Source organism: Myotis daubentonii, chromosome 21 (genome assembly GCF_963259705.1).
Source record: "Myotis daubentonii chromosome 21, mMyoDau2.1, whole genome shotgun sequence".
NCBI classification, from domain to species: Eukaryota; Metazoa; Chordata; class Mammalia; order Chiroptera; family Vespertilionidae; genus Myotis; species Myotis daubentonii.
In genome coordinates, this window is record NC_081860.1 from 8,928,488 (window position 1) to 8,955,058 (window position 26,571).

General features: G+C 42.7%; 1 protein-coding gene across 2 annotated transcripts in view; it reads left to right on the forward strand.

Moving 5' to 3' along the window:
- Positions 1 to 26,166, forward strand: part of BTBD1 (BTB domain containing 1) — a 36,029-nt gene extending 9,863 nt beyond the window's left edge. Inside the window, exons 3-8 of one of the 2 annotated variants that reach the window (XM_059678022.1) lie at positions 4,981 to 5,086; positions 5,922 to 6,119; positions 13,384 to 13,576; positions 19,297 to 19,384; positions 23,319 to 23,465; positions 24,407 to 26,166. In XM_059678022.1, the coding sequence (XP_059534005.1) occupies positions 4,981 to 5,086; positions 5,922 to 6,119; positions 13,384 to 13,576; positions 19,297 to 19,384; positions 23,319 to 23,465; positions 24,407 to 24,562 (888 nt within the window). In that variant the 3' untranslated portion in view covers positions 24,563 to 26,166. The remainder of the gene's footprint in view (positions 1 to 4,980; positions 5,087 to 5,921; positions 6,120 to 13,383; positions 13,577 to 19,296; positions 19,385 to 23,318; positions 23,466 to 24,406) is intronic. The other variant, XM_059678023.1, reaches the window with a different exon arrangement.
- Positions 26,167 to 26,571: the final 405 nt, after the last annotated feature.

The following is a 26,571-nucleotide window of genomic DNA, read 5'->3' on the forward strand; positions in this document are numbered from 1 at the left end:
GGTCGACAACTGAGACATTTTTGTCTGAACAACTTGGTTGAGAACTGAATTGTTTGAGATGGGAGAGGTTTGAAAACCGAGGTTTGACTGTATGAATATTTAGTATTCCCTGATGAATTAGTTCTAGATCATTATTTTTAAAAATATATTTTTATTGATTTCAGAGAGGGAGAGAGAGATAGAAACATCAATGATGAGAGAGAATCATTGATCGCCTGCCTCCTGCACTTCCCACAATGAGGATCGAGCTCACAATGGGGCTTATGCCCTGACCAGGAATTAAACCTTGACCTCCTGTTTCATAGGTCAATGCTCAACCATGAGCCACACCCACTGGGCTCTAGATCATTATCTTAAAGTATATGTAATTGTTCTTATATTACCATTCAGGGAAATATAGCAGATTTATATGATTTCACAATAGAAAAGCAATTAGAGTTAATACAGTAACATATAGGTAAAGAACCTGAAGCCTCCCTAGCTGGTTTGGCTCAGTGGGTAGAGTGTCGGGCTGTGGACTGAAGGGTCCCAGGTTCGATTCCAGTCAAGGGCACATGCCCGGGTTGTGGGCTCGACCCCCAGTAGGGGGTGTGCAGGAGGCAGCCGATCAATGATTCTCTTATCATTGATGTTTCTATCTCTCTTTCCCTCTCTCTTCCTCTCTGAAATCAATAAAAATAAAAACATTTAAGAAAAAGAGAGAAAGAAAGAAACTGAAGCCTTATCATGAGTATAGGGTGCTGTGACTCAAAGTTATGTAGCTCTTCAGGACTGGGGTTGGGATTAGGGTCCGGCGTGGCTCCAGCTGTGGGTGAGAGAGTTTTTTGGACATCTAAATTTTTGTTGGGTCCAAAGGTTTTTATGTGTAGAGATGATCACTTAACTTCTTTGTTTTAAAACTTCAGTCATAAAGTTCAGAAACCAATCAATTAAACTTTGATAATTAAAACAGACTTGCTAGTTCAGTAAGTACAATAGGAAGTAAATTGCATTTATTTTCAGCAGACTCTCAGAGGTGGGGCCTGAGAGCCTGTGTTTCTAACAGCTTCCGGATGATGCTAGTGTCTCTGGACCACAGTTTGAGCAGCAAGGGCTGACAAAGATTGCCGCAGGACAGAAAAGGGACTTTTCAGTGCCTTGTTTGTCTGAGAGCCCAATGTTACCCACATTTTTCATTGGTGGGGTCATGTGAATTATCCAGCAAACTGTCATGTGAGCCTCTTGTTCCTGCCAAGTGAGTCATTTGAACTGAGCCGGTTCATTTACTGGAAAAGACCCAGCTTCGCTCCAACACAAAGGGCCAGTGTACTGTGCCAGCATGGTTTGCACAGGGAAAACACTTATGATGAAGTGATAGGATCACAGTGATGTTTACCAGAGATCATGCCAGACTCTTAAGTAGCAGTAATGGATTCCCTAGGAAATTGATGCTGCCTGTATAATCTGAGTGGCTGAAGTATTGCTATTCTAGTTAAAGTAATTTTTACAAAAACTTGTTTTTCCTAGAGTGAAAGATGAATTTTTACATGAACACTGAAAATACAGTTGAGTTCGCCATTTAAAATATTTGCTCATATTAGAATTGTAATGGTTAAAAATGTACTGTGTTTTTTTTATATATATATATATATATATATTTAAATACATAAACTGTGATCCTAAGGCAGGATTCTACACTAGAAGGAAAAGTGTTGTAAAAAAAGATCACTGGGTCAGTTGACAAAAAATGAATACAGTCAGTAGGATAAAAATATTGTATTGTTATTTACCAAAGTTAGCACTAATAACAGAATATCCTTATTCTTAGGAAATACACACTGATGTGTTTAAGGGTAAGAGTTGTGATGCATGTAATTTATTGTAAAACTAGAGGTCTGCTGCACAAATTCAGGGCTGTCTTGCCCAATCCCGATCAGGCCGATAGGGGCCGCAGGAGGGCTCCAGGGCATGTCCGGCCCACTTGCCCAGTCCCAATTGGCCGGACCCCAGCAGCAAACTAACCTACCTACCAGTTGGAACATCTGCCCCCTTGTGGTCAGTGCGCATCATAGCGACTGGTCAAGTGGTCAACCAAACGGTCGACAGATTGGTAGGACACTTAGCATATTAGGCTTTTATATATATAGATGGGCCAGGCACCCCCCCTTATGTATAAATATATACATATATGTAATATACATAGCCTCCTTTCTAATACATTACTTATTTTGATCATTAATGAACCCTCTAGGTTACATAAGGTAGACATTATCATCCCATGTATGTATACACATATACATAATTTATTTTATACATATTTGTGTTTCTATTTAGGGCTAAAATTTATTAAAACTTCGACGAAGCAAATTAATGTAAACAGACTTGGTATGTAATCTAAGAAGAGGATTTATAAACATATTTGAATATTCTATAACTTCAAGAAATGTTCTACTGATTAAAAATATATGTTTATATTTATATACAGTGGGGCCTTGACTTATGAGTTTAATTCATTCCGTGATGGAGCTCATAACTCAAATTACTCGTATGTCAAATCACTGTGACGTTCGCTGCACCAACTAGCGGTGGGGTATCTGAAGCTGGCTCATATGTAACCCGAATTTTAGCTCGCAACTCAAAGCATAAAATCGGCCGAGAGACAGCTCGTATCTCGGAAAAACTCGTTAGTCGGGACACTCGTAAGTCAAGGCCCCACTGTAAATAAAATTATGAATCATATATTAGAGATATATTTAAAACTTAAGCCAGTGTGTTTAATGTATTCATTTCTGCCCCTTAAAACACAGATAACTTTTTTTTTTAATATATTTTATTGATTTTTTTACAGAAAGGAGGGGAGAAGGATAGAGAGCTAGAAACATCGATGAGAGAGAAACATTGATCAGCTGCCTCTTGCACACCCCCTACTGGGGATGTGCCCCCAACCAAGGTACATGCCCTTGATCGGAATCGAACCTGGGACCCTTTAGTCCGCAGGCTGACACTCTATCTGCTGAGCCAAATCAGTCAGAGCAACACAGATAACTTTTTAGTTTAGAGATGTGATTCATTTGTTCAGTAGCATCTGAGTTATTGAATCCTTTGAAAATGAATTTTACTTTAAAATTAAATGAAGAGTCATCAACTACACCAAATAATGGTGTCATTTATGGTGTGGCTAACTAATGGCAGCCTTCTCAGCAGGTTTCTGCATCATCCAGCATGAGCACCTCTGAGCATCTGGTGTTTGTCCATACTGTTCAATTAAACAGCTGATGCTAGGTCAGGATGAAAGACTGGCATACGATCATCACATGTCCTTTTTCAGTGTTACGGCTTTTAAAAATATCACTTGAGTTTAGATTTCACTCCCTGTCCCTCAGCTTTTTAACTTTAAAAAAATGGATAATATGCATCCTGATAAAACACATATAATCTTGACTTCTGACTTTTTTAAAATATATTTTTATTGATTTCAGAGAGGAAGGGGAAGGGAGAGAGAGAAACATCAATGATGAGAGAGAATCATTCATTGGCTGCCTCCTGCATGCCCCCCACTGGGGATCAAGCCCACAACCCCGGGCATGTGCCCTTGACCAGAATTGAACCCGGGACCCTTTAGTCCGCAGGCCGACACTCTAGCCACTGAGCCAACTAGGGCAACTTCTGACTTAAAGCCTAGATTAGCTTTGCTGGAATCATGCAGTCTCTACTGTTTTGCTCAATGTATATTGTGGCTTCTTTTATCATTACATTTGTGGGATTCAGTCATATTGTTATGAGAAGTTGTAGCTTTTCATTCTTGTTGTATAAATTCCATCATTAAAGTATGTGAATTTATTTACTTGCTCTTCTGTTGTTAGGTCTGTTGTTTTTTCTTTATTGATGAAAGTATTACAGATGTCCCCATTCCCTCCCCCATTGACCCCTTCGCCCCAGTCAGGTTCCTAGAGGTTCCATGCTCTAAAACTCTTGTACTGTATTCTCTTCCATTAATCAAAACGAGAAAAGGGAAAAAAAATCTGGTCTGTTTGTACCAGTATGCTTGACCAAAGTTGATATTATTGTTTAGTGAAAAGATCATAAAAAATGTGGCTTTAGCCCTAGCTGGTTTGGCTCAGTGGATAGAGTGTCAGCCTGCAGACTGACGGATCCCAGGTTCGATTCTGTCAAGGGCACATGCCCAGGTTGCGGGCTCGATCCCCAGTGGGCAGCGTGCAGGAGGCAGGCAATCAATGATTCATTCTCATCATTGATGTTTCTATCTCTTTCTCCCTCTCTCTCCTTCTCTGAAATCAATAAAAAATATATTTTTTAAAAATGTGGCTTTACATACTAGCTTTGCAACATAACTAGCTTCATATTTATAAGGCAAGTCAGAACACCCCTCTGAGCCTCTGTGTCCTCATCTGGCAGATGGGATAAAAATGTCTCCCTTATGTGTCATAGGGCGTTCATTAAGGATTAAAATAAGTAGTGCATATGAAAGTAGGCAGTGTATACATAAGCATATGAAAATACAGATTACAGGGCTGGGAGTGGTGATGTGAATTTGTTATCTCAGCAACACACTTGTTCTTTTAGCTTTTCGTTTCTAATTGTGGAATGAAAAGTTTTAAGAATATATAGATGTTGTAACTATATTTTAAGTAGGTGTTTTTACATAATCAGCAATTACAACTGTTTATAGTATTAACTTTGAATATGCACAGCCTGAAGATAAAGAAATTATGGAGCCCTAACCGGTTTGGCTCAGTGGATAGAGCGTCAGCCTGGGGACTGAAAGGTCCCAGGTTTGATTCCGGTCAAGGGCATGTACCTTGGTTGGGGGCACATCCCCAGTAGGAGGTGTGCAGGAGGCAGCTGATCGATGTTTCTCGCTCATCGATGTTTCTAACTCTCTATCCCTCTCCCTTCCTCTCTGTAAAAAATCAATAAAATATATTAAAAAAAAAAAAAAGAAATTATGGAAACAAAATAATTGTGGTTTTATGTGTTTAGGCGCGACTATTTGATGAACCTCAGCTTGCTAGTCTTTGTCTAGATACAATAGACAAAAGCACGATGGATGCGATAAGTGCGGAAGGATTTACTGATATCGATATAGGTAAGTTCACAGGGAATTAAATTTTACCTGTAAGTGCTTAATGCCTTACCAGTCAGCCTTGGTGGACGAGCTGTTTTTTGATTAGGTGTTTTTTTTCCAAATGATTTATGTCTACCCCTTTAAGAATTTTACTTTCTTTATTTTGGTGAGATATTCCTAAAAGTCTTAACTACCCCATTGCCTTTTAAAAGATGTCAAAGCAAATAAATATTCATTGACTGTTCACATACGCATGGCATTATACTAGGGTCCTGTAAAAAAAAAAAAAAAGAATTACAAAGACAGGTAAGATACAATGTTTCTTAATAAAACTATCATCTAGTTGGAGAATCAAGGAAACAAATATGTGAAAGTTAAGATTTAAGACATTAATAGAAGAGATGGCAAAGGATGAAATGTGATTTTTTTTTTATTTTTTTTTTTTTGCCTTTCCTGAGCTAGATATATAGAAAATAATTACAATGGAAATTCAAAACATGAAGAGGTTACCTCAAACTGGAGTAGAGTTAGGAAAATCTTGACAGAGGAGGTCCTGGTAATGACTGTTTGTATAAGGAAGAGGGGAGGGCATGAGAGGCAAGAAGTACCACATGAAGACGTGTAAAGGAAGGGAAAGGCAAGGCAGGTTATGTTAAACAAATACTTGAATCTACAATGAATGCATAGATCATTGCAGAATATAATTTAAAAAAAGAAAGTATAGAGTGTGTAGTTTTAAGTATCACCTATTTTTATTGAGATTTGACAACTTAATATAAGCAAATTGGTCTGTATTGTTTTGTTATAGAGCAAGATATTCCTCATTTATTTTTATGTTTTTTTTTTTTACCTGTAGACACACTCTGCGCAGTTCTGGAAAGAGACACACTTAGTATTAGAGAAAGTCGGCTTTTTGGAGCTATTGTACGATGGTCAGAAGCAGAATGTCAAAGACAACAGTTGCCTGTGAGTTTTGAAAACAAACAGAAAGTTCTAGGAAAAGCTCTGTCCTTGATCCGGTTCCCACTGATGACCATTGAGGAGTTTGCAGCGGGTAAGGCATAACTTGACCAAAGTCTAATTTTTAAAATATATTTTTATTGATTTCAGAGAGGAAGGTAGAGGGAGAAAGAGTCATTGATTGGCTGCTTCCTGCAAACCCCCTCACTGGGGATTGAGCCTGCAACCCTGGCATGTGCCCTTGACCAGAGTTGAATCTGGGACCCTTCAGTCTGCAGGCTAGCATTCTACCCACTGAGCCAAACAAGCCCGGGTGATCAAACTCTATTAGAAACTGTTTCAATGGTTAGTCAGCCAGTCTCCCTGTGTGAGAGAGGAAAATAAGCTATTAATTACTGAGGACTGGTCACTCTTCTAGTTACGTGATATATGTATGTGTGTCTGTGTTTATAATTTTATGTAATTCTCCTAATAGTCCTTTAAGATAATATTATAGATTACTAGAGGCCCAGTGCACCGAGGGGTGGGGGGGTCCCTCAGTCTGGCCTGCACCCTCTCGCAGTCCAGGAGCCTTCAGGGGATGTCTGACTTGCCTCTCACAGTCCAGGACCCCTCGCTCCTTACCGCCCACCTGCTCGCTGCTCCTTACCATTCGGCTTGCTGCTCCTAATGCTGCCGTAGAAACGGGAGAGGTTCCCGCCACTGCCGCGGCACTCGCCAGCCGTGAGCCCAGCTTCTGGCTGAGTGGTGCTCCCCCTGTGGGAGCACACTGACCACCAGGGGGCAGCTCCTGCATTGAGCGTCTGCCCCCTGGTGGTTAGTGCGCATCATAGCGACCGGTCGTTCTGTTTGTTAGCTGTAAGAGTCACTTAGGCCTTTATTATATAAACTAGAGGCCCGGTGCACAAAAATTTGTGCACTTGGGGGGGGAGGGGGGGTCCCTCAGCCCGGCCTGTGCCCTCTCGCAGTCTGGGACCCCTCGGGAGATAACGACCTGCTGGCTTAGGCCTGCTCCCGGGTGGCAGAGGGCAGGCCCAATCCCTAGGTGCAGCCCCTGGTCGGGCTCAGAGCAGGGCCGATTGGGGAGTTGGGGCGCCGCCCCCTGTCATGCACAGAGCAGGGCGATCGGGAGGTTGTGATGCCATCCCTAGTCACGCTCAGGGTAGGGCCGATTGGGGGGTTGGGGCACTGTCCCCTGTCACACTCAAGGCAGGGTCGGTGGGGAGGTTGCGGCACCACCCCCTGTCACGCACAGAGCAGGGCCAATCAGGGGATTGGGGCCCTGCCCCCTGTCACGCACAGAGCAGGGCCAATCAGGGAGTTGGGGCGCCGCCCTCTATCACCCACAGAGCAGGGCCGATCAAGGGGTTGGGTCGCCGCCACTCTCACACTCAGGGCAGGGCCAATGGGGAGGTTATGGCTCTACCCCGTCACACACAGAGCAGGGCCTGTGGGGGGGGGGGGGCGGCGGGGGTTGGGGAGCCGCACCCTGTCACACACAGAGCAGGGCCGATCAGGGGGTTGGGGCGCCGCACCCTGTCACACACAGAGCCGCAGGGCAATCAGGGGGTTGGGGAGCTCCCCCCTATCAGGCACAGAGCAGGGCTGATCAGGGGGTTGGGGCGCCTTCCCGTGTCACGAACAGAGCAGGGTGGATAGGGAGGTTGTGGCCCCACCCCCTGTCACACAGAGCCACAGGGCGATCAGGGGGTTTGGGCGCTGCCCCCTGTCACACTGATCACGGTGCTGGGAGGCCTCTCGGCTCCGCTGATCCCGGTGCTGGGAGGCATATTACCCTTTTACTATATAGGGTAGAGGCCTGGTGCATGGGTGGGTGCCGGCTGGTTTGCCCTGAAGGGTGTCCTGGATCAGGGTGGGGGTCCCCACTGGGGTGCCTGGCCAGCCTGGGTGAGGGGATGATGGCTGTTTGCAGCTGTTCACACATCCTTCAGGGTGGGGGTCCCCACTGGGGTGCCTGGCCAGCCTGGGTGAGGGGATGGATGATGGCTGTTTGCAGCTGGTCACACACCCTTCAGGGCGGGGGTCCCCACTGGGGTGCCTGGCCAGTCTGGGTGAGGGGCTGAGGGCTGTTTTCAGGCTGGGGGTGACTGAAGCTCCCAACCGCTCCTTTTTTTCTTTTTTATTCTGGGCCAGCTTTAGCTTTGAGGCTTGGCTCCAGCTCTTAGGCCTCAGCTCCTGAAAGTAGGTTTCTGGCCTTTGCTTACAATGTTGCGATCCTGCTGGCTGAAGCCCGGCGGACTAAAGCTGGTTTCTGGGGTTTTGTTTAGCTTCTATATTTGTTACATAGTTGCTTAGAGTTGCAGCTCAGAGGCCTGCAGCGGCAGGCGGGGAACGTTGGAGTCCTCCATCACTGAAGCAAGCAAGCCTCATGTTAGTTTCAAGCTGCCTGGCTGCTGGCCGCCATCTTGGCTGGCAGTTAATTTGCATATTGCCCTGATTAGCCAATGGGAAGGGTAGCGGTCGTACGCCAATTACCATGTTTCTCTTTTATTAGATAGGACTAGTGGCCTGGTGCACAAAATTCGTGCACATTGAAAGGGAATGAATTAGAGGAAATATTTTAATATTGCTATTTGCCCTTTCTCTATAATAAAAGTGAGAGATAAAAGGAAATGAGTACAATGTATATGAAAATAATACATAATTTTTTTAATAAATAGTAATAAAATGATATAACAACAAACTCATGATGTAAAAACAACACTGATGCGAGAGCAGGTCGGGGGCGTGACTGCGGGCGGACGCCACAGCCGCCCTGCCAGCCCGGGTCTGGGTCTGCCGGCGGTAGCAGGTCGAGGGCGTGACTGCGGGCGGAAGCCGCAGCCGCCCCGCCAGCCCGGGTCTGGGTCTGCTGGCGGGAGCGGGTCGGGGGCGTGACTGCGGGCGGAAGCCGCAGCCGCCCCGCCACCCCCGGTCTGATGGCGGGAGAGCCGGTTGGGGTCTTGGCCAGTAGGGGACAGCTGCGGTCATGCCCCGCCAGCCCTGGGTTGGGTTGCCTGCCATCCAGGTCACAGATAGCAGGCCTGGATGGCGGAGGGGCAGGCAGGATGGTGCTGTCCCATCCTGCCTGCAGTATGCAAATTAGCCGCCATCTTTGTTGGCGGTTAACTGCCATCTTAGTTGGCAGTTAATTTGCATATCGCCATGATTAGCCTATGGGAAGGGTAGCGGTCGTATGCCAATTACCATGTTTCTCTTTTATTAGTGCAGATTAGAGGCCCGGTGCACAAAAATTTGTGCACTGGCGAGGGAGGGGGGTGGGGAGTGTCCTTCAGCCCCACTTGTGTCCTCTCACAGTCTGGGACCCCTCAGGAGATAACCACCTGCTGACTTAGGCCCGCTCCCCGGGTGCCAGATGGCAGGCCCGATCCCTTGGTGCCTACCCCGCCTCCCTGGGTCGTGCACACGGCAGGGCCGATCTGGGGGTTGGGGCGCTGCCCCGGTTTGGGTTGCACAGGGGACACCCGGATGGAGGCCGAGCGGGCTGGCCGATCACTGCTCTACTGCCGGGCCACCGCGGGTTGGGTTGCACATGGACGCCCGCCGTCCCAGGTCGCAGATAGCAGGCCCAGATGGCAGCAGGGCAGGTGGGATGGCGCTGTCCCGCCCTGCCTGCAGTATCAAATTAGCCGCCATCTTTGTTGGTGGTTAATTTGCATATCACGCTGATTAGTCCATGGGAGGTGTAGCCAATTACCATGTTTGTCTATTATTAGACAGGATATATGTCTTAAATTTTACATATATTTATAATATATTTAAAAAGTATGTGTTTTATGGGTTAGACAACTGAACTTGAGAGTGGTTAAGTACTTTGTTCAAGGTTATAATGCTTCTAAAACACCTGAAATTTCTGTGTAACTGTTTTTTTAAAATATTTTTTTATTTATTTCAGAGAGGAAGGGAGATGAAGAGGGAGATGGAAACATTAATGATGAGAGAGAATCATTTATTGGCTGCCTCCTGCATACCCCCCACACTGGGGATCGAGCCTGCAATTCAGGCATGTGCCCTGACCGGGAATCGAACCGTGGTTGATACACAACCACTGAGTATGCTGGCTGGGCTCTGTGTAACTCTTTAGTCTCTTAGCAGCTTCTTTCTGCTTGGTTTCTTTGTCTCAAATTCCTCTTGTTTGTGCATACCTTAGGAATCAGCAAATACAGAAATTATGCACAAAATGTTGGTCTTGTCTCTCCATTTGATCCTTTCTATGAAATCATTTGGTTTGAATTCCAATTTTTGTCTCCTCAGTCAAATGAGGCCTGCCATAGTTTCTAGGTTGCCAGTTTCTCCTTGGCACTTATGCCCCATGAAGCAAATCAGCAAATATCCCATGGGGAGAAAGTGGTGATAGGTACAGAGCTTCTCACTATATTTCCCTTCTCAAGCACTGACAGCCTCAGTTCTCTGTTAACTTGAAGTAGCTATTGTATGTATTTTATCCATAGTTCTCTGGCATAGGTTGTTCCATCCTACAGGCTTCTTAATATTTTTAGTAGTCAAATAATTCATTTTCCCAAATTATCTCTGTATTTATAAAAATGTTTTTATGGAGAGTTTCCTTTATTTTCTTTATTTTGCTATTGCGTGTGCTTTCTTTTCTATCTAGAGATTTGGAAATTACACATTTTGCATTTACCCCCCCGCCTAAATTTTCTTAATTTTCCATCCTATATAATAAAGAGGTAATATGCAAATTAATCCTCACACCCTCACAAGATGGCTGCCTACGACCAGGCCAGCAGGGGGGTTAGTGAGGGACGACCAAACGACTGAACAAGCAGGCTGTGTGTGGGGCCACCAGGCGAGGGAGCCGGAGGGCAGTAAGAGGCGACCAGGCCAGTGTGGGGGCAGTTAGGGGTGACCGGGTCGGCAGGGGGGCAGTTGGGGGCAATTAGGCTGGCGGGGGGGGGGGGCAGTGAGAGGTGACTAGGCCGGCGGGAGTGGGAAGTTGGGGGCAACCTGCTGGGGTCCAACCCCAGCAGGTCCAGGGGTTCCCAAAGGCGTAGACGGAGTCGCCGAAGAAGGAAGGACACGGAGACAGTGTTCAGTTGATCAGCAGCCTAGCCAGGATCTCCAGCCAGGATCTCCAGCCAAGTTCTGGTCTGGGTCTCCAGAGAGGTTCTGCTTAGGATCTCCAGCCAGGTTCTGTGTCCATGTTGTCTTGCTAGGCTCTCCAGCCAGGTTCTCCAGGTTCTCCAGCCAGGTTCTGTAGCCATGTTCCCTCACTAGGTTCTCCAGCCAGGTTCTGTCCAGGTTCTCCAGCCAGGTTCAGTCATCAGGTTCTAGTCAGGTTCTCTTGCCAATTTCTATAGTCAGGTTCAGTCCAGGATCTTTTGCCATGTTCTCTCGCTAGGTTCTGTCTCTAGATTCTGAGGCCAGTTTCTATCCAGGATCTTTTGCCATGTTCTATCTCTAGGTTCTGTGTAGGTTCTGGTCTAGGTTCTGTGCCTCTTGGTTCTGTCTTCTAAGTTCTGTCTCGTTACATCTGTATTTATACCAGTTGATTCCAATCCTATCAATCTCTATTCCAAAGGTTAGGGCGTTTCTTATCTCCATTCCAGGGAGTAAAGATTATGTAGCTTAAGCATGATTGTTCGTAGTTAAAGTGATTAATTACCCGCCTGGCACTTAGTTAAGAGGTTTTATTCCCTCTCTAACTTCAGGGGAAAATCCCTACCTGGGGAAACAACCTTTCTCAGAGACCTTGGTTAAAACACATAGTGCCAAGAAGGTGAGCAAACATATTAAGAACAGTATGCCATATATGCCAGGTCCCTTGAAACAGCAAGCATGGACCGGCTCCCGGCAGCAACCAGGCCAGCAGAGGGGGTCATTTGGAGGCGATAAGGCCAGCAGGGGGGGCAGTAAGGGGTGACCAGGCCAGTGGGGGGGGTGGCAGTTAGGAGTGACCAGGCCGGCAGGGAGGGCAGTTAGCGGCGACCAGCACACAGAGGCAGTGAAGGGCGATCAAGCTGGCAGGAGGGGGCAGTTAGGGGCGACCAGGCTGGCAGGCAGGTGAGCGATTAAGAGCCAGCGGCCCAGGATTATGAGAGGGATGTCGAACTGCCGGAAACTCTCCATAAAAACATTTTTAGAAATAGAGAGATAATTTGGGGAAATGAACTATTTGACTACTAAAAATATTAAGAAGCCTGTAGAATGGATCAGGCCGCATTGGGCCTAAACCAGCAGTGGACATCCCCCAAGGGGTCCCGGATTGGAGAGGGTGCAGGCTGGGCTGAGGGGACCCCCCCACCCCCATGCATGAATTTCATGCACTGGGCCTCTATTTAATAATAAAACAATATTTATTGACCTTCCCTATTTAAAACAAGAATGTTAGGATGGTGTGTTCTTCCTTTCAGCCTTTCCAAACCACTTTATGGTACCTGATTTCTCTCTCTCTCTCTCTCTCTCTCTCTCTCTCTCCCACTCTCTTTCTCTCCATACTACAATAACACAATTACTATATTAGACATCGTTCTAGGTTGTTTTGCTTTTAGTGTTCATCACCAGTTCTTCTAGGAGAGAATTTCTTAAGTTGTTTATTTTGACTCACTCTCTGTTAACTAGCCTGTGTATCAGATAACTTTCTTTAGGTAGGTATCTGGTACATGTCTGAGAATGTTTTTTCATGATCTGAAGACTTTTTTTCAACAAAGGAAATTTTATTAAAGTCTTGAATTATGACATCTTACTTCTTATTGTTAGTTCTTTGGGAACATTAGTAATGTTTAAAAATCAGGGTTTTTCATTAAAATCTGAATTTATGGCTTCCTAAGCCAAATTTCTAGCTTATCAATTTTTTTTTATAGTTTAAAAATTTATAATTTAGTTTTGTAGTCTCATTTAGATTGTTTTTAACCAGTCTTGGGAGGGATCTCCTGGCTTCTTTTATGAGGAGTAGCCTTTATTTATTCTTGGATAAGTTGAAACTGTTTGGAATTTTTCTGTTCTCAGAAACATTGTATGGGGAAACCATAAGCTATATGATATGCAGCTTCCCCAGCTCTTCCCATTTTAGCTCCTGCCCTCTGCTAATTCCTGAACCCCAAAATGAAAGCACTATCCTATTTCCACTTCTAAATATATTCCATTGTTCAGATTATACCCTCAGACAGGTACTAGGTGGGGAACAGAAGTAACATTGGCTCTGGCTACCCATAGGGAATGACTCTTTCTGGTAAACGAAAGTCTGTGGTACTCGGAGGAGGGGAGTGGATAGAAAAATCCAGGCTTTCATCGAAGCTTTGATTAATGATTTTAACACGTACGTTTATGCGGTTAACATGTAGGTTAACCTCAAATGGATTTTATTTGTATTTCTACAGGCCCTGCTCAGTCTGGAATTTTGTCAGATCGTGAAGTGGTGAATCTTTTTCTTCACTTTACTGTCAATCCCAAACCCCGAGTAGACTACATTGATCGACCGAGATGCTGCCTCCGCGGAAAGGAATGTTGCATCAATAGGTTCCAGCAAGTAGAGAGCCGTTGGGGCTACAGTGGGACGAGCGATCGAATCAGGTATCTGTCACACTGTATGGACGCCATGGTGGGCTGGGCGGCTTTTATCCCCATATTGTGGGAGATAATGAACCAACATCTTATTTTATCCTATAAGAATCACACAGGCAGTGAGGCGTATGGTCTTTTCACTGAATTACGAGGAAACAAGTAATGTAAGGCGGGGTTGGGCCGGGCCTTCTGTTACACGAGTTCTGCTTGGCTTGCTGCTGCGGGTGAGCTGAGGTCGAGACATTAATTGGTCAGACACTGTGTTTACAGTCTTAGGGCTACAATTTATTTTCTCTGTTTAGTGTGAGTTTTTTTCTTTGCACAGACATTGCATGGGAAATATCTCAGTGTAGCAAAAAAGAAGAAAAGAAAAAGAAAATATCTCAGTATACATTTATAAGAGCTTTGAAAGGGAAAGTAATCTTAAAAGATTCAGGTGTATTATCCTGTTAGGAAGTTATCTTTGTTTTATTGTGTTTCTTTAGGTTAAATGTCAAAATTGAATAAGTACCAATTTTCCTAAAACATGCCTTTGGATTTTCACTTATTGAATAGCACTTTTATATAAAACTAGAAATTCATAACAAGTTTGTCAAATATGGGACTCCCAGGGGGAGAGGACCCTTGTAAATAATTGGAATAAGATGGAAATTAAAAACGCATTTGTGGATTATTTAGCAATCATTCACAACGAGAATACTGTATCTGAAACTCATAATAAAAGACAAAGTAGACAGTGTCGCAAAAATAAAGTCATAAAAACTACTTTTACTAAATAAATTATAGTAGAAATCATTTAAGCATTCAATTCAAGTAGCTAGAAAATGAATAGCAAAAAAAGAAAAGAGAGAAAGGAGATAGGTAAATATAGAAATTAATGAATTAAAAGTAATAGAATTGATAAACCATTAGCTGGTTCCTTAAAAGACCAATAAAATAAATAAACCTCTGGCAAAGGTAGTGAAGAAAACAAGCGTACATTTAGAAATAATGGGAATATAATCAGATACTGAGAAGATTTTAATTTTAATTCTGGGTTTACTCTGTGCTAATAAATTGAACGTCTTGATGGAATGGATCATTTTATAGGCAAATATAATTTATCAAAATTGACTGAAGAAGAAAGCCTGAATAGACCCATTACCATGGAAGGAATTAAAAGTTATCAAAGAACTGTCCCTTCACAAGGTGGTTTTTACAGGTGAGTTTTATCAAAACTTCAAGGAACAAATTGTTTCCTTGAGCATTAAAAGAAGAAAATGCTTATTGGTTAATTATTGAAAGAAATATAAACCTCACAGAGGAATCTGACAAGACATAAAATTTGTAGATCAATCTCACTTACATAGAAGAAGAAATTCTGTGTAAAATATTAGTATATTGACTCTGACAGTACCTTGGAAAAATAATACTGTGTGAGCAAATAGAGTTTATTTGTAGATTGAAAGAATGGCTCAACATTAGGGAATATATTAATATAACCCACCACAATAGCACATCAAAGAAGAAAAACAGTTTGCTGATTTCAGTAGTTGTCAAAAAGACTTTTGATAAAATTGCACCTTTGTTCCACATAGAATCATTAATACTAGGTCTCAAAGAACACTGCTTTAAGATGATAGACCAGCCGTGGGCAAACTACGGCCCGCGGGCCGGATCCGGCCCGTTTGAAATGAATAAAACTATTGGAAAAAAAGACCGTACCCTTTTACGTAATGATGTTTACTTTGAATTTATATTAGTTCACACAAACACTCCATCCATGCTTTTGTTCCGGCCCTCCGGTCCAGTTTAAGAACCCATTGTGGCCCTCGAGTCAAAAAGTTTGCCCACCCCTGGGATAGACTATTAAAACCTCAAGAAAGGATGCTTGCTAACCTTGCTGTTTTCAGCAGTGTTCAAGTCTTGTGGCTATAAACACGTGTCTCACCACGTGAATTCTGACAGGACACTTGAACGCTGATTGGGACTTGTTTGGGGAGACTGTCCTAAGCACTGCAGTAAGTCCGGTGTCCCTGGCCCCGCCAGCAGTGCCCTTTTGTAAAAGCCAAAGCCTCCTTGTGGCTTTGGAGAACAACTGGTCCATCTGAACAGCCTCAGCATCAATAAAAATGTATTAGAGCCAATAAAAGAGTAGTGACCACTTATAAAATACGCATGCAGAAACCAATGATGTTCCTATATGTCATCAAAATTCAGTTACGGATGGTTGATTTGGTTCACAACAATGTGAATGTACTTAATGCCACTGAATCCTACACTTACCAGTAAAATGGTTAAGATGGTATATTTTGTTATATATTTTGCCACAATAAAAAATTTTAAAGTGTTTACATTTTCAGTTACAATATCAAGTAAAAACAGATTCCACTTAAAATAGTAACATATGCCTGGCTGATATGGCTCAGTGGTTGAGTGTTGACCTACGATCCAGGAGATCATGGTTCGATTCCTGGTCAGGGCACATGCCCAGGTTACAGGCTCGATCCCCAGTAGCGGGTGTGCAGAAGGCAGCCAATCTATAATTTTCTCTCATCATAGATATTTCTGTCTTTCTCCCCCTCCCTTCCTCTCTGAAATCAATAAAAAAATATTTTTTAAAAATAGTAATATAGCCGAAACCGGTTTGGCTCAGTGGATAGAGCGTCGGCCTGCGGACTGAAGGGTCCCAGGTTCGATTCCGGTCAGGGGCATGTACCTGGGTTGCGGGCACATCCCCAGTATGAGATGTGCAGGAGGCAGCTGATCGATGTTTCTCTCTCATTGATGTTTCTAGCTCTCTGTCCCTCTCCCTTCCTCTCTGTGAAAAATCAATAAAATATATTTTTTAAAAAAATAGTAATATATAACAAAGTAATGGGATTAAATCCTATAAGAAATGTACAGTATAGCACCTTTAGAAAGAACTGGAGACCTTTGACTGGACGCAGACAGTGTCTTTCCAAACTAACTAGCATATCAGAAGTCACATGCTTTTGTTGGGGAAGACTGGCCTGGCAAAATTATCCTAATGGTTATCTGGAAGAGGAAGTGGTTCATTTTAAAGAAGAGTGGTATGGGTCAAACATAAAACTATAGTACGTTAGTGTTGTATGGAAGATACTACGGAGTTTAGAAACTAGTGTAACATAAAGAGCATCTGAGGGAAAGATTAACCACCAGGAAAATAAAGTTAGATCCTTACTGATTCCATCTACCAATAATCGTATAAATTAAAATTTTAACATTACAAATATAAAGCCATGTAGTGCTGGAACAGGGGACTGTTTATTATGAGAAGAGATAGGCCTCTATAATCTTGGCATAAATCATAATTTGGCTACAAAGAATTCAAAATTTTTATGTCCAAAACCACCATAAAGTCAAAAGATTAGTGACAAACGGGAATCTTTTTGTCATGGATATTACTGACAACACACAAGTAGCTATGTAACATAGTCTTTCAAAGAAAAATGGGAAAAGAACATGAGTATTTCATTAAAGAGAAAATCCAGTAGACAGTAAGCTTGTGAGCAAATATAGCAACTCTAATTAATAGAGCGATATGAATATAATGTGTTAATCATCAATTTCTCGACACCAAAAAGAAATGGAAATACTCATGGTTGTTGAGAGAGAGGTATAAATGATTTTAATTTCTTGTGTATGTAGGGTGTTGTAATCAATTGGATGTTTAGCTAGTGCCTTAAGAATATGCCTTTCATTTTCCCCAGTGTTTCTATTTCCAGGAATTTATTCTCAGGAAATAATTAAGACTACAAAATGATCATCGTGGCATCCTATATAATAAAAGGCTAAGATGCAAATTGTCCCCTTGACCAGGAGTTCGGGAGTTTTACCAGGGGGCAGGGCCGGCCCATCAACCACCTGCGTCCCCTCCCCCTGGCTGGATAGGCCCGATCGGTTGATCAGGGCAAGCTGGCTGAACCCCACCCATGCACAAATTCATGCACCGGGCCTGAATAGACCCTGCTAGATTATCCTATTTCCATTATAATAATAATAGACCCTGCTAGATTATCTAACAAGCGGGGTTATTTAAATAGAATGAATTGGTACTCATCTTTTACCTTTATATGAAAAAGAAGATATAAAAATATGTATATTCTGACATGATTTTAAAAACAATCTATAATAATAAAAGCATGATATGCTAATTAGACCGGACATCCTTCCGGACGACCTGCTGGATGAAGCTGGGGCTGTGAGGGAAGCCCGAGTCCCTGGTGCCAGCTGGTCCTGGATGCCAGAGGGAAGCTGGTGCTGGCAGCCAGGGGAGGGAAGGCCTACTCTTGCACGAATTTTGTGTATCGGGCCTCTAGTACATATATATTCATAGAAAAGAATCTTTCCTATTTAAAAAAAGAGTGAAAAGGGAATGTGCCAAAGGGTAAATGGGGGTTCTCTCTGGTGGATTCAGGGATCTTTTAAATTTTTCCTCTTGCTTATTTAACTGCATTTTCTACTTTTTGAAAAAGAGACTATATTGTTCTTTTATAATAAGAAAAAAGTGTATAAATAAGACATTAAGAGTTGTTCCAGGCAGTCCTCATCTGTCCTGGGAGTTGAACATAGTGGTAAGAAATGGGCTTTAGTGGAGACCTGGATCTGTGTCCCAGCTCCGCCACAGGTTCTGATCCAGGCAAGTTGGTTTCTCTAAACCCCCGTTTCTTTAGCTATAAAAACAGCGGATAATAAAAGTAATCCCGTGTTACTTAGTTTGTAGAGCTGTTATGATGATTAAAGGAAGTAACTCATGTGAAGAACTGAAGCTCAGTACCGGCACAGGAAGTATTCTGAGCTGGTGGTTTTAACTGTTAGGACCAAACTGGACCTGCTGATCGTTGTAGTGTGAAATCTCATTCGGCTTCACCTGTTAATTAGGTGCTGTCCCCAGCCCTTTGCGTCCTTCACAGCTCTTATCACCATTCATAATGATTTATTCCTTTATTTGTTTATTATCAGTGTCCTTTATTAGGCCGTAGTGTAGGGGTAGAGACTGCCTTGTTGGCCATCATTTCCCAGTGCCAGGTTGTCAATGTGACGTCCTCAGATAATATTCTTTGTGCTAATGCTTGTCGTAGTTCGGAGTGCTGTGGTTCAGGCCTGGTGACCGATACATCTGTTCATGAAGATGTACAAACATATTTGGACAAAAATCACTGTTACAACAAGAGTGGGTGTTTAGGTTAAATAAATTCCTTTGACTGAAAGGAAACAGGTTCTACTTCAGTTTTCATTAAGTTAACATTTACTCTAGAACAGCGGTCGCCAACCTTTTGGACCTCACGGACCACCAGTGGTCCGCGGACCACTGGTTGGCAACCGCTGCTCTAGAGTTTTTATTTTTATTTTTGTAAACAGATGGTATTTCCAAGGATGTCTAATTTGTGATAGTTTTTCTTTTTTCTGAGCAAAATTATACATTCTGGGTAACACTTTAAAAAGTTTATAAGCCTTTAGAACAGGGGTGGGGAACCTTTTTTTTCTGCCAAGGTCATTTTGATATTTTTAACATCATTTATAGACCATGTAAAATCATTCACTTAAAAATTGGCCTGCTGTATTTGGTCAAACATTTAATTAACTCACCCTAATACCTTGGCAGGGCCAGACCCAATGATATCCGGCCTTATGTGGCCCTTGGGCCAGATGTCCCCACCCCTGCTTTAGAATATGAATTTGTACTGAGTTACATATGTTATTTTATATTTGGTTCATTCTCTCAGGTTCACAGTTAATAGAAGAATCTCTATAGTCGGATTTGGTTTATATGGATCTATTCATGGTCCCACGGATTATCAAGTGAACATACAGGTATTTTTTCCCCCTCACTATATGTCATCTTGAAATATAACAAACTGTAATTTTACCATAAGATACTGTTTTTGACAAAATCCAAATTTCGGTATAATTATCAAAGGAATCAGAAAGCCTCTGAGTGGCGTTTTAAGCCTGGAGAGTTCTGTTTTACAATTGATCTAAAAAACCTGGTTTCAAAAAATGGGAGTCCTGGGGTTCTTCATGGCAGCTTCAGTGTGCAAGGAGCTTTCTTTCCTCCAGGACGCCTGTCCAGCAGTCCTTCCTGCTGTGCATCGACCGTCTTAACACCCCCCCTGCTTTTCTCACGGCACTTTGAACTCTACGGCTTAAAATGGTCTCATTCCTTCTAACTCTTCTGAACACCCTCTGGTTTCTGATTGTCTGACTGCCCTGCCCCATTCCTCAGGCCCGCCCCCTCACTTACAGATATGACCCTGTTACTTCGTCCGGAAGAAAGGTAAGAACCTCTCCGTTTCCTTCCAATCAGTTGGTGTTCCCCACATTTTTTATTGCACACCCCACTTAGTTGTTTTTGAAACACATCAACATGTACTTTTATTTATAAACTGTACATATGCAATACTGTACTTATATATTACACATAAATTAAAACACAGAAAATAGAAATGAGAAAAGTAAACAGTGTTTCGCTCTAGCCTGTTTGGCTCAGTGGATAGAATATTGGCCCACAGACTGAAGGGTCCTGGGTTCGATTGCACTCAAGGGCATGTACCTGGGTTGCAGGCTCTATCCCTGGCCCTGGTCAGGGCTTGTGTTGGAGGCAGCCAATTGATGGGCCTCTCTCACATCAATGTTTCTCTCTCTGTGTCTCTCCCCCTCCCTTCTACTCTAAAAATTAATGGAAAAATATCCTCAGATGAGGATTAACAAAAAATAAAAAATTTAATGTTTCAAGCTTTTGTTTATCAGCAGAAAAAACTACCCTCTCTAAAATCTTATTTATATAGTATTTTTTAATAGTAAATACCTTGGTGAACTTTGTGATCAGACTGCATCATTAGGTTTCAAAATATGCAATTCAAAGACCTGGTTCAATGGCAGCTGAAAGATGCCTCACTCCTCAAAGAGCCCTTGCTCCAAATAGGAGAACTGCATTATTACCTACTAGTGAAATCTTGCTCATTTTAAAAAAACTATTTTTTTTTTATTAATTTCAGAGAGGAAGGGAGAGGGAGAAAGAGATAGAAACATCAATGATGAGAGAGAATCATGATAGGCTGCCTTCTGCACAACCCCTACTGGGGATCGAGCCCATAACCCGGGCATGTGCCCTGACCGGGAATTGAACTGTGACCTCCTTGTTCATAGGTCAATGCTCAACCACTGAGCCATGCTGGCGGGGCTCTTGCTCATTTTTTAATCCTATGTGCTATGGTTTATAGTGAAATTTATTTGATAAATTTATATCACTTATCTCAATTTGTCACTCTTTCTTACAAACCAATTAAAAAGTTCCATTTTTAATATTTTTAACAAATAGGTTCAAAACCCACTGAACTTGTTTATTTGAAAGATTTTCAAAACAGGTTAAAAAAGTTTTTTTCTGCTTTTTTTTTTTTTGAGTGCATAAAAACCATAGCAAATCTCTGAAAGGTATAAAAGATTTTCATGATCACTCTCCATTTAACTTTATTTTCTTATAAATACTAAGTTTCCATGCAATAGGATCGACAAACCCATTTCAGCAGGCTGGATAGTTTGCAGTCCTGGGAAGGAGCCCCACAGTCAGCCTCTTGGATTGTGGAGCCCCTTCCTTCAGTGTCCCTCATGTATTACCAAAGTCACCAGACTCCTTGTGGACAAACTGAGGAGGGCATCAGGGTTCAATGATCCTATATAATAAAAGGCTAATATGCAAATTGACCGAGCAGCAGAACGACCGGTCGCTATGACGTGCATTGACCACCAGGGGGCAGACACTCCACGCAGGAGCTGGCCCCTGGTGGTCAGTGCGCTCCCACAGGGGGAGCACCGCTCAGCCAGAAGCCCTGAGCCGGGCTCATGGCTGGTGAGCGCAGCAGTGGTGGCAGGAGCCTCTCCCGCCTCCACAGCAGTTGGACATCCCCTGAGGGCTCCTCGGTACAGGTGGGGCCAAGGGACCCCCCCCCCCCCGCCCCAGTCCACACATTTTGTGCACTGGGCCTCTAGTAAAATATACTCTGAGTAAAATGAATAAAAATAGGACTTTTTACTTTCTTACCCCAAAGGCTAATCTCAGGCACTGTCCAATAGACCTGCCTGGTTTGTTTTTTTTATTTTTTCAGAGAGGAAGGGTGAGGGAGAGAGAGATAGAAACATCAATGATGAGAGAGAATCATTGAGTGGCTGCCTCCTGCATGCCCTACAATGAGGATCGAGCTCACAGTGGGGCTTATGGCCTGACCAGGAATTAAACCTTGACCTCCTGGTTCATCGGTCGATGCTTAACCATGAGCCACACCCACTGGGCTGTAAATTCTGTACTGAATGAACTGTGATACACATACAGAAAAGTGCACATATGTATAAGTGATGCACATGGCTCCCTTCTTGTAAACTGAACACACTTGTGTAGCTAGCGGCCAGATTAAGGACCTGGGCATTACAGCCCCCACGTGTCCCCTCGTGGTCTTTTCCAGTCACTGTCCCTGCAGAGGTGACCACTGTCCTGACCTCACGGCACACGGTGGTCTGGTCTGGTTTACTATTACTGGTTTTATCTGATGTGGGCAAAAGGCAGGTGTGTGATCCTTGGCCTTGGCACATGCTGTTCCCTTGCATGGGAGACCTTCCTCTTGTTACCCAGTGAGTTCTGACTTGAATTTTTAAAACTCATCTCTGGAGCCTCACCCCTTCCTAACAAAATCTGCTTTTCCTCTGTTCAGCCACTTCACCGTTTGCACAGCCCTCCTCCGGCAGGTCCTGTGCTGAGGCACTGTTTATAGTAACGTCTTCACTGATTGGAAGCCCCTTGAGGGTGTCCCTCAGAGCCTGGCACAGGTTGTGGAACTAAAAAAGACAAAAATTTCACATTTTTATTTTTATTATCTTCTTATCCTCACCTGAGGATCTGTTTTTATTGATTTTTAGAGAGAGAGGAAGGGAGAGAGAAACATAGATGTGAGAGAGAAACATGAATTGGTTGCCTCTCATACGCGCCCTGACCGGGATCGAACCTGGGTATGTGCCCTGACCAGGAATTGAACCCACAGGTGTATAGGATGATACTGCAGCCAACTTAGCTACCCAGCCTGGGCAGTTTTCACATTTTTCATATCCATATATGTGAATACTGCATTTAAGGTCATTTTAATTTCAGTAAAATAACATTTAGATATAGGAAATGCCATGGTAATTTCCTAGGAATGAGACTTAAGCTAGCAAGGAGTAAAGGCTCATTTCCCTCAGCTACCTCAAATCCATGCATTCACCCTAGCTGCTTTGGCTTAGTGGTTTGGCGTCGGCCTGTGGACTGAAGAGTCCCCGGTTTGATTCCCATCAAGGGCATCTGCCTGGGTTGTGGGCTCGATCCCCAGTAGGGTGTGCAGGCGGCAGCCAATCAGTGATTCTCTCTCATCATTGACTTCTCTTATCTCCCTCTCCCTTCCTCTCTGAAATCAATAAAAATGTATTAAAAAAATAAATAAGATACATACATTCAAAAAAGCCTGTTGCTAAGCCATGTATCTTTAATGGAAGCTCCTTTCTCCTGCAGCCACGCTCCCATCCTGGCTGCATGAGTGATAGCCATTTCTTGACGGCATGTCTAAAGCCATCTTTCTGGCGGTTAGAGGCGAGTATAGAAAAATGCCAACACACAGCTATAGAGGCCTATTCTGCTGTTCCTGAGGGCTTTATACAATTCTTTCCTCTGAGACTTCGTTGTAGTTGGTTTAGCTTAAATGAAATTCTCTTTTGGAAATTACAGATCATTGAATATGAAAAGAAACAAACCCTGGGACAAAATGATACTGGATTTAGCTGTGATGGCAGCGCGAGCACATTCAGGGTCATGTTCAAAGAGCCCATCGAGATCCTGCCCAACGTGTGCTACACCGCCTGCGCGACCCTCAAAGTAAGTCGTCGGGGTGTCCTGGATGGGGAAGCCGGGCCCAGGGTTCCTCCTGCGTCTCAGCTGGTGACAGTGAGCCCCTCAGGAAGAGGGAGAGCGTCTGGGCAAGGAAGTGCCTCTCAGCACAGCTCCGCTCTGACAAATGGTTCTTCATCGGGCGTAGCTCTTTGAGCAGGAGAAAAAGTGTTTGGCAGAGATAAAGTAAAACAGCTTTTAAAGATATTTTATTTTACTTTATTGATTTTTTAGATAGAGGAAGGGGGGGAGAGAGAGAGAGACAGACAGACAGACAGACAGACAGACATTGATTTGTTGCTCCACTTACTTATGCGTTCATTGGTTGCTTCTTGTATGTGCCTTGACTGGAGATCGAGCCTGCAACCTTGGTGATTCAGTACGACACTATAACCAACTGGGCTACCCGGCCAGGACATAACTCTTTTCTCTTTTTTTTTTTTTTAAATCCTCAACCGAGGATATTTTTCCATTGATTTTTAGAGAGAGTGGAAGAGAGTGGGAAAGACAGAGAGAAACATTGATGTGAGAGAAACACATGGATTGGTTGCTTCCTGCACGAGCCCCGGCCAGGGCCCGGGCCAGGGAAGAGCCCGCAACCGAGGTGCATGCCCTTGACCCGAATCAAATTTGGGACCCTTTGGTTTGCAGGCTGATGCTCTATCCACTGAGCCAAACAGGCTAGGGCCATAACTATTTTCTTAAAACAATATCACTATTCTCTAATAGCTGAGCTCTCTATTCAGTAATTTTAATAATTAATTAGCTTTGTAGCAACAATACCATTTTCATTAAATGACTTGGCATAAAATTTTATACAGGAGCTATAAGGTAACATAGTAAGTAGATCATCAATCGAATATAAACACCACCTTAAATTGAGTGTATATTAAAGGGAAATGACTAATGAACCTTTTGTTCTCATTTAGGGTCCAGATTCCCACTATGGCACAAAAGGATTGAAGAAAGTAGTGCATGAAACATCTGCTAGCAAGACTGTTTTTTCATTTTTTAGTTCACCTGGCAATAATAATGGCACTTCAATAGAAGACGGACAAATACCAGAAATAATATTTTATACCTAATTTAGCATTATAATACATCTTGGCTAAATTGTACCATACCGTCTAATCTCAGCGGCATAAAAATCTGGCCACACAAAAAATTTGAGTGTTATGCATATTTATAATTTTAAGATGAGAAACATTTTAGTTTCTTAGAGGAGATAGATAAATGTTTATTTAAATCTCTGCATAATTTAAAGGCAGATTTTCCATTTTCTTAAAACATTAGGGGAAAAGAAAACTGGGTTTGTTTAAAAAAACACAGCTATTTCAGCTTTATCTTGTGTAATTTCATAGATCAACTGACTCATGGTCTTTCAACAGTTTTATAATTGAAAGATTTTTGTTATATAGCTGGTTTGTTTTGTTTGAATTATTTTTAAGGTTACATGAGATGACATGGGTCAGTTTTCCTATAGAATCCCTATTCCTCTAATTTCAGACATTAAGAAAACTGACCTTATATTTGGAGTTTTGAAATACCTGTTTGTTAACATTTGGAATATTGCTAGGAATAGGCCTAATAAATGCCCAAGAAAAATTTTCAATGCTTTTACAGAAAAGGATATTTTGAAATAGTTTAGTAATGTGCTACACAGTAGAGTTTTAAAACACAAATGGAATTTGTACACATTCACAATACTGTGATAAAGGATCTGAGGTATAGTCTAAGATTAGATTCTTTATCACTGAACCACACCATTACACCTGTCTGTCTGTAGGGGGATGCTGCCGAGAGTTCCCAAGGTTGAGATGGGGGTGGTGATGGTGGTGAGCGGGTAAACACACTCAAGGTCAACATTGGGGTGACAAGCTTACACGGCACGAAATAGAATGAAATACTAACATTGCTAACAACTACTTTGAAATTTTAAAGATTTCCAACACATCCCACCTGCTGAAGTGACACCATCTTTTGTCACCTACACACTTGTACCCAAGAAGTCAAACATGTTTAATATTCATGACCTCACACATGTCACAGGAACAGCCGTACTAGGAAGGATAGGAAGTCGATGTGGCAGAATGATATTTATACACTTTTATAAAGGAAAATTTTTATATAAATAACATTGTTTTTTCTTTTGAAAACGATTATCTTATAAAAACTTACGTAAAATTAAGTGTAAGTTGTGGAAGATGGTTAAAAATCACAAGTCAAAAAGTACCAACTTAAATAGGATTCATTTTTTCAAAGAATAGTAATGAGTATGTAACATTTCTTTCATTGTATTTCATTGTATATTTTTAAGAAGGTCGTGAGGTTGCATGTGGCAGAGGTTCCCTGACATTGCTGAAGAAAAGGGACGTTTTTCTCTCCCTGGTTCCATGGCCTTATGGATCTAATCCTGAGTTAACTGGAGTACCTGTGGGAAGTGTGGTCCTGGTTAACCAGCAAACACTCTGCACCAGCCACTGTGGAAAACACTTCTGCCTTAAACAGGATGGTGTACTAGCGATAAGTTCATGTTTTCCAATGTTGGAGGCATTTCAAATGCCTCCAGTATGTTGCACTGAACAGTGATTGTAACTGAAGATAGCTATAGCGGAGGCACCAGAAACGGGATTGTTTACTGATATGGGGCATCCCTGGAATTTTTAAAAAAATAAATATTATCCATTTATTTTTTTTGTCACTTGTCTTTTTCTTCTAAAAGTTTATTGTAAAGATGCCATTTTGGCACAAGAGTTCTAGTTAATTGATGTTTAACTTTTTTATTTATTTTAAATATATTTTTATTGATTTCAGAGAGGAAGAGAGAGAGAGAGAGAAAGAAACATCAGTGATGACAGAATCATTGATGGGCTGCCTCCTGCATGTCCCTACTGGGGATCGAGCCTGCAACCCGGGCATGTGCCCTTGACTGGAATCGAACCTGGGACCCTTCAGTCCGCAGGCTGATGCTCTATTCACTGAGCCAAACCAGTTAGGGCAGGTTTAACTTCTTAATTTATAGAAGTAATGCAACACAAATTAAGAATGCCTCGCTGCTGTCGTAAAGCAAGTCATAGGAGCTGCAGCAATGACA